The sequence below is a fragment of the Dermochelys coriacea genome, chromosome 24 (assembly GCF_009764565.3).
Source record: "Dermochelys coriacea isolate rDerCor1 chromosome 24, rDerCor1.pri.v4, whole genome shotgun sequence".
NCBI lineage: Eukaryota > Metazoa > Chordata > Testudines > Dermochelyidae > Dermochelys > Dermochelys coriacea.
In genome coordinates this window covers 3,053,332-3,061,443 of record NC_050091.1, presented here as the reverse complement: position 1 = coordinate 3,061,443, position 8,112 = coordinate 3,053,332, and the positions used below count along the sequence as shown (strand labels likewise).

Sequence of the window (8,112 nt, the reverse complement as noted above, 5' to 3'; positions counted from 1 at the left end):
CTTATGATTTTGTGGGGCCTGATTTATGGGGTTTAGATGCTGATCTATTGACATGTGCAGTTTACACGGTTCACTCTTTATGTTCATGGGATGGTATGTATCTGTGAAAGTGTGAGGTTGATGATGGTTTGTGGGAGTTAGAGGAATGGGATAGTGCTTCTACTGTCTGTGAACTGACAGCACTCTTCATGGTAGGGGATGATTAAGGTGACAGATAGTTGTTATTTTTAGAGAAGGGAGCTTCCTAGTCCTACTGGTCATTTCTTTGCTTTTCAGGAACTGAATTGGATGGGTTTTTCATTTAAGCAATCTTAGCTGTTACTTAACATTGGCTTTTTGTTTTGTTTTGTATTAACTATCTAGCTATCTATATATCGATAGACATCATATTCTATTTAGCTGTGAGCCGCTGGAGAGCTGTGCAGTAAAGGATTAAGCAGCGTGATTCTATATACTTTGAATACTTTCCACCCCAAAGAAAAAGGAAAGACATAGCAGACCAAAAACAGGAAACATGCGTCGTTCCACAAGAAGCTTACGTCTTATTTGAATACACCTGATCTTACTGTATGCTGTATCAGCAGACCTTTAAATACTAAGTCCACTGCAAGCAAAGTTTCATGCGTCGAGAGATGGACTGCAGTGAATGCATTTTGCTGATCTTTTCTTTTTGCTGTGCTGGGGGTATGTACGTTTTCCTATGGTTAAAAGTCTTGGTGCAAATTGATTTGAGGGTATATGCTGTTCAGAGCTATATGTGACAATTGTGTTTATCATGCATGAGGCAGATGCTGCTGTGCTTTATAGCCGGAATACAAATCTGTATTGAAAACAGGAACAGCTTTCTGCAGAGGGTGTATAGATCATATTGTTTTAATATGTGGATGCTCACAGGACTATGCAGGGAGATGAGAACCAAGATAGAGAGATCCAGCAAGGAATCATTTTACAATGTATATTAGAGCTAGGTGAATAATTTGTAACAAATCATTCAGTACCTGTCTCTGCCACCCTTACTCACGGTGTGTGTTGTGCTTTATTTAACAAGTAGTCCGGTTGACTTCAATGGAACTATTTAGGGAATCTGTCACTTACTGTCATTCACAGGGAGCTGAGCAGCTGGGGGTCCTAGTCTGTGACTGGGGGTCTGAAATGCTACCACAATAAATAATAACAATTAATTAATGCCTAGGAGGAATGGGGTGAAATTAGCATCGAGGAAGACTGAGGCTGGCTGTCAGGTGAAGTTTACAAACAGTGAGCTCTGTCTGTCAGGCTGTTGAATGGGGGGTCAGCCCCAAAGTTTACATCACTTAAAACTAGATGGCTCAAAGTCTAGAAATGAATTGCATCACAAACCTCCATGGAACAGCTTGTAGGGAGCCAGCATGCACTGGCCAGGGTGATGCTGGCGGGACGGATGAAATTATCCTAATTCTGCAGGTCTTTGCCATCTCGGATTTCTATGCAGAGAAGACTCTGTTCTTTTCAGGGCTCTGGAGGTGGCTATACTGGCTACTATATGTCCAGGGATGCATGTACCGTGTCTTGCTAAAGGGAGCGTGCGTCTAGTGGTTAGATTGGAAGTAAGCACTGCTGGGATCTGTCCCCAGTTTGCAGGGGATGTGTGTCTAGTGGTTAGAGTAGGGGGAATGGGAGTCAAGACTCCTGGGGTCCTATTAGGATTTTTCTGTTATTCAGGGCAGGCATAACAACTGTCAAAACTGAAGATTAAAAAAATCTTTCCTATTATTTGAAGATTGTTTAAAAAGCAAAGTACGTGCAGGACAATGAGGACGTGCCTCACGTCAAACAAAGCAACGGGAACCGGAGCTGAAGTCGATTCTCTCTCCGTAACTCTGTTATTGTGCCTCCATCCTAGACAGGGCTCAGTGAGGATGCTTTGCCCACCTGTAGTCCCTTCCATTCATGGGTCTCTAAACCCTTTCGAGGCATTAATGACAGAGGCGCTCAAACTCTTTGGGAGGGCGGCCAGTATATTATCCCATTTCACAGAAGGGGTGGACCAGGAAGGCTGACAGATTGCCCATAATTACACACCCAAGCAGCAGCAGAGATGGACATAGGACCCCTGACTCCCAGTCTTCTGCTCTAACTGGTAACCTAGACACTAGTTCAGAGCCAGATCTAGAACCCAGGAGTCCAGACTCCCACGCTCCTGTTCGAGCCACTAGGAAACATTAACAATGCACAAAGAAAAGGAGTACTTGTGGCATCTTAGAGACTAGCAAATTCAAGATACCATCTACTGAATGTGCTGCAATATGGGGCAAAATGAGATGAGTTAAAGAAAAGGAGAAGACCATGAGACAGCCTCAGTTTGGAATTTCTCATTGGTTTGGTTAGTTCAAAATTGGCTCCATACCAGGCAAATACATGCTGTAACTTCCCCTTGGGTTTTCCTGTGTCGGGGACATACCAAAACAGTCCCAATTGGCATGAGACCTGCTTTAGACTCACTGCCCACCTCTGATCCCATCGGGAGCTTTTCCCTTGGAATGCTGCTGGTCCTGGACTCTAGCCGAGTTTTAACCTGGATTCTGTCTTACTCGGTTTTGCCTGTTGTCAGAGTTCAAATGAGATACCTGCTTCATACTGGATGTGTGCTCTGGCTGGGAACTCTGCCCTGGCAGAGGGATTTTCAAGATAATCTAACAGGGCTTTTCTATCAGTCGCTATTAAGATCCTAATCATAACATACCGCTCTAGGGCCTGGTTCTCATTTACACTCTGTGCTATTAGCATAGATGAAAATCAAGGTCTTCGTCTATTCCTGCAACATCCTGGGAACACATAGCTACATGCTAGGTTAGCTATTTTGTGATGGTTTGTGGTTTTTACTGAAACTGAACAACTGTGTGTTTGCAAACTAGGCAGGATGGGGATCTGCTATCTGGAGAGGCAGAACCCCCCTTTGTTGTTTTTCTGCATTGGGGCAAACCCCCTCCTCTCATGGAAATAATTCATAGGAAAGAGCTGGTGGTAAAATGAGTTGGTTTTGCTTCCAGTTTAACTGACAACAACAACACAGTTAACGATGAGCTGTCATCCCTCACTACTAATGTTTCCTACAAAAACAAAGCTTTGGTAATTATTAGGATGGGTGAATGTGATTAATTGTACCCCAGGTATGGGGTGGAAAAGGGCTCTCAGGGACTTCCCCCAACCAAGGAGGGCTGACGCTGTCACAAAATTATCTCCAGGAGAAATGGACAATGCTATGTATCTGCACGCACACACACACACACGTCAAAACAGGGAGGCTTAAAATTGATTTTATTAACCAGTTTTTCCATAGCGCAGATCAGTCCATTGTCTGAGCACCTAATGAGAGTTCAGCCTTACAGTAGCCCGGTGTGAAGGAGAAGTATTATGATCCTCCTCTCACAGATGGGGGCCTGACATTTGCCAACAGGCCTTTTGGGTACCCAACTTAAGACACTTGAAAGGCACTTGCCTTTCAGAAGGCAGGTGCTCAGCACTTGCTGACAAGACAGTCCCTCTGAGCTGTCTCATGTTTCATGGATTTTAAGGCCAGAAGAGACCTTTAGATCCTCCAATCCCACAGGTCATTCAATTTCACCCTCTGACCTCTGTATTGAGCCCAGTAACTTGTGTCTGGCTAAAGCATTTCTTCCAGAAAAGCCTCCAGTCTTCATCTGAGACGTCAAGAGACGGAGACACCACTATTTCCCTCGGCACTTTGTTCCAAAGGTTAATCGCCCTCCCTGTTAGAAATCTCAGCCTTATTTCTAAAGTTGGGTACCCAAAATCACGAGCCACGTTTGAAAATCTTAGCTGGGGAAACCGAGGACCAGAGCTTTACCTAAGGCCATGCAGGGAGTGTATAGCAGAGGCAGGAATTGCATGTGGATTTCTTGGTCTGCAGCCTAGTGCCTCAAACACAAGATCATCTTTTCTTCCCTTAAAGGCTCCGTTCCATCGGCTGATCACTGCTGAATTCCATCCGCTGTGAGATTTCATTGCAAACATTTTGCAGCGCTCCCTTCTTGAGAATTGAGCCCAGTCTAGTTTTAAGGGATTCAGGTGATGGGTCTCCCACATGACCCCACAGTCTAACAGACCTTACTGAATGGAGATTTCCCTGGGAGACTCCATCGAAATTTCCCCTTGCACAATTTCAGCTCATTCTTCCTGGGCATTGTTCTACCCTGAACAATTCCCCTCCTGTCAAATACTTATACACAGTGACCTGTCTCCTTACCCCCTTTGCTGTGGTGGTTAATGCCTGCAGCCCCTCATTTTAAGATTTCATTTAGGGTGAATGAACAAATCGATGATGCAAGCATGTTACAGACATGTGCTATGGATGAGTGGTTTTCAAGCTGTGGTCTGCGGACCCCTGGGGGTCTGCAGACTATGTCTACGATTTCCAATGGGATCCGCACCACCATTTGAAATGTTTTAGAGGTTTGCAAATTAAAAGAAGGTTGAAAACCATTGCTCTACATGGTCCTAAGCACATCAGCTGAAGGTAGTCTAGCAGACTGGGCTGTGTAATCATCCGTTCCAATAAGTCATTTATTAAAACAACGGATTCTTCATTTATTAACCTTTTACCAGCTATTTATAGATAACCCTTGCAACAGTCATTTTTTCTCTCTGAACTCATTCTAATTTGTCATCTCCTTCCTAAGCCCACAGTTCCCAGAAAAGAGCACAGTAATCTAACTAAGCCTCATGATGCCAGGGACTGTCACCACCAGAATGGAGTCTGTCTCAGAACTGCTCTGAGTCAAGCAAAGGCTTTCCCCTTTGTCGTGCGCTTAAAGGCCTCCTCAGAGTCCTGGCAGGTTTTGAACGTCTGCTCTGGATGCCTTCAAAACAGGGCAAGCGCCGCTCATCAATACAGACGCTTTGATGCTTTACTGAGTCAGGGTCTTTTTGCACGTTCTGCTCTGGCTTTGCAACGGAGCCTTCATCCGACTCTGAACACAGTTTTTATACTGGTTTAGCTCTTTCATTTAGGGCTGTGAGTTTGAATTCTACCAGTGTCGTTAGACCAGTGCCACCCGGGGTAGTTAGACCACTACAATCCTTAGACCAGTATAACTTATTCCCCTTCTCTGTAGGAATAACTAGCCCAATATAAAGCACCTTTCTACCTGTCTAACTGCATTCACACTGGGGGGGATTGTATCACTTTAACTAGCCTGACATCGATAAAGTGGTACAAGCTGTGCGTGTAGACAAGGCCTTGGTGTGATTAGCAACTGGCCCCTCAGCTAAGCAGGGGCATGATGAAAGCAGCAGGGAGATCATCATAGAGCTGCCTTTTTTTCTGACAACCTAAAAGCACTTGAAGAAAACCGCTGTTGAAAATGAAAACTTTTTTGCTTGTGTGGATTTTTCAAGGGAACACAACTCATTTCCTGTCAGCTCGCAAAGGGAGCGGGGGTTCTTGGGACGCAAACCAGCCCAGGTGTCTACCAGCTGGGCCAGCCCCTGCCACGCTGATCTTGCCGTGGAAGCATTGCCACTAATTTCAGCGCGACAATGGGCCAGATCCTCAGCTGGTGTCACACAGTATCACAGCGCTACATCAACTTACAATAGCTGGTCTCTGAGCCACTGACATCAGTGGAAAGCTGGCCGTACAGCACGTGCTGGAGGTCTGGCTGCCATTGACTTCAATGGAGAACAGCCGAGTGACAGCAGGTGCAGATTTCTTAGAAAGATATGCGTTGCAATTGTTCCTATTTTTAACCTACTCAAATAGAGACCGAAAATCCATTGAAAACATTTTCTGTTTCTTGCCCGAACGGGCTGGCATGTTCTTGGCCCTGGCAGATATTGGGGTGTTCCCAGCTTTGGACCGCCAAGCATTCTCGTTACTACAAATCAAAAGGTCCATCTACACTGCACGCTCTTTTCAGCGACATGTGGAGTCCATACACCATGCGCCTTCTAGCCCGGGTATAAACAGCTGTATAGCCAGTGAGGCAATGCTTAGGCAAGTAGAATAAAGACATGCCTGAACCCTAAGTTATGTACCCTACGTTCTCTCTACATACCCAAGCTGGGCCTCCCTTGTCTACGCTGTGATTTTTTTCGCAGCCTAGTGTCCCCCTGCCTTCCCTCTGCCAGAACCTTTCATTGCCATTTGTAGGCAATGGCTCCTTCTCGGGAACAGAGCAGGAGAGGGAGAAATTCAGAGAGGCACAATCAGAACCCTGCTTCCCCCTTCCACCAGCACCACCATCAACAGCCTCTACTAACTGTGCAGTGCTGGATGGTGTGCTGGGGTCAGAGCCAAGACTGCACTCCTCCTTGCCCACTTGTCTTACTCCCCCTTGTGCACATTTAACCTGTGGAACTCCTTGCCAGAGGATGTTGTGAAGGCCAAGACTATAGCAAGGTTCAAAAAAGAACTAGATAAGTTCCTGGAGGCTAGGTCCATCAATGGCTATTAGCCAGGATGGGTAGGGATGGTGTCCCTAGCCTCTGTTTGCCAAAAGCTGGGAATGGGTGACAGGGGATGGAGCACTTGATGATTCCCTGTTTTGTTCATTCCCTCTGAAGCACCTGGCCCTGGCCATTGTTGGAAGACAGGCTGCCAGTCTGGATGGACCTTACGTCTGACCCAGTATAGCCGTTCTTATGGAGCAGCAGTGCAACCCAAGACAGAAGCACACTCTTAGTAATGGAACAGGGCTTGCTAGTTGGTGGACCTTGGCCACCAAACTTTTGCTGGCTTATTGCCAATTCTTGTAATTTTATCACGAGTCTGCTTTTTGGTGGAGGGGGAGGGTGGTTTCTTCAAACCCCAGGTCCTGGAATCACGTGATTAGGTGAGTATCTCTGCTTTCATTAGAAAAAATAATGAAGTAAGTTTCTAGTGCTCCTGTTTACAGAGAAAAGCTAGAAAAGGAACCCTGACTATAACCATAAAGGCTCAGCAAGCAGAAGGCAAATAAAAGAGCTCCAGAATGTATAGCTTTTTAAACATCTCATGATGTTTTTGAGGTCTGACTAATGATTTTTGAACTCTTGGGGTGGACGACGCCGTGTACGTTGCCGTCTGTAAAACATCAACTCATGTCTGTACTAACTCTGTTTTATTGCTCCTTGCAGGCATGAGCTCTGGGTCGGAAAAAACAGTCTACGGAAGCCTGGGGGGCTCAACACTGTTGAGCATAACGCCCGAATTTCAGAATTTTACTCTGCAATTTCGCAAAGCTGTATGGAAACTAAATGAATTGGATGGAGGCACGAAGAAATCTACCTTTCTAGCTAGATATTGTGAAAACAATTATACCATTCACAAGGCAGAGCAGTTCAAGTTTCATCCCGAGAACTTCTCCTTCGAAATACTGAAGACCAGGAGAGCGCATGCCGGGCACTATGAATACACGGTGAACAAAGGCTTTGAGGAACAGTCTTTGCAGTTCCAGTTGGAAGTGTATGGTAATGAGCATAGTATTCGTATGCAGGTTTGGGGACCTATCCTGGGTCCTGATCGCAGGTCTAGCTCTGTGGCTGGTCAGTTCCTAGGAGAAAAGGCTGTTGGCGTGATGAAAATGGTGCATGCTTTCAGTTATTCCAGCCTCAGCCAGCACAGGGTCCTGGAGGGAGTGGGGCAAGAGTGCTGGCTGTGGGAGGAGCTGCTACCTATTCCAGTCCCAGCCTCTCCCTGCAAGGGGTGCTGGAGAGACCCTGGCACTCATCCCTCCGTCAGCCTCAACACGGTTCAAACACCCTCCAGCACCCAATGGCCCACACACCCTTTGGCACCCAGCACATCCAGACACCCTCCTCCCCACCCAGCACCCAGACACCCTAGTGAGAGCGCCCACCTTTTGTGCAAGCCTTGCATGGAGCAGATAATCTGACATTTAGGGGCATATGCAAATTATTCACAAATATGCAAATGATCTCATGACATAATTTGCATAAACACCACTCATGGAGCTACATCGAACTTGGCAGCCAGGGGAAGCCTTAGCATCTAGAACCTGCTGCTCAGTCGAATGGCGCCGATGTTGCTGGCATCTAAATGCCCTGGAGAGGGGATGACCCAGAGCAGGAATGGGGCCAATCCAGGCCCCATTGGCTTCTCTGGGAGCCGGA

General features: G+C 46.3%; 1 protein-coding gene across 1 annotated transcript in view; it reads left to right on the top strand.

Annotated features, from left to right (window-relative positions):
• Positions 1-156: 156 nt before the first annotated feature.
• LOC119847586 overlaps positions 157-8,112 on the top strand; it is a 67,138-nt gene continuing 59,182 nt past the window's right edge. The window contains exons 1-2 of the mRNA XM_043502272.1: positions 157-684; positions 7,117-7,449. Coding sequence (XP_043358207.1) covers positions 621-684; positions 7,117-7,449 — 397 coding nt within the window. The 5' untranslated portion in view covers positions 157-620. The remainder of the gene's footprint in view (positions 685-7,116; positions 7,450-8,112) is intronic.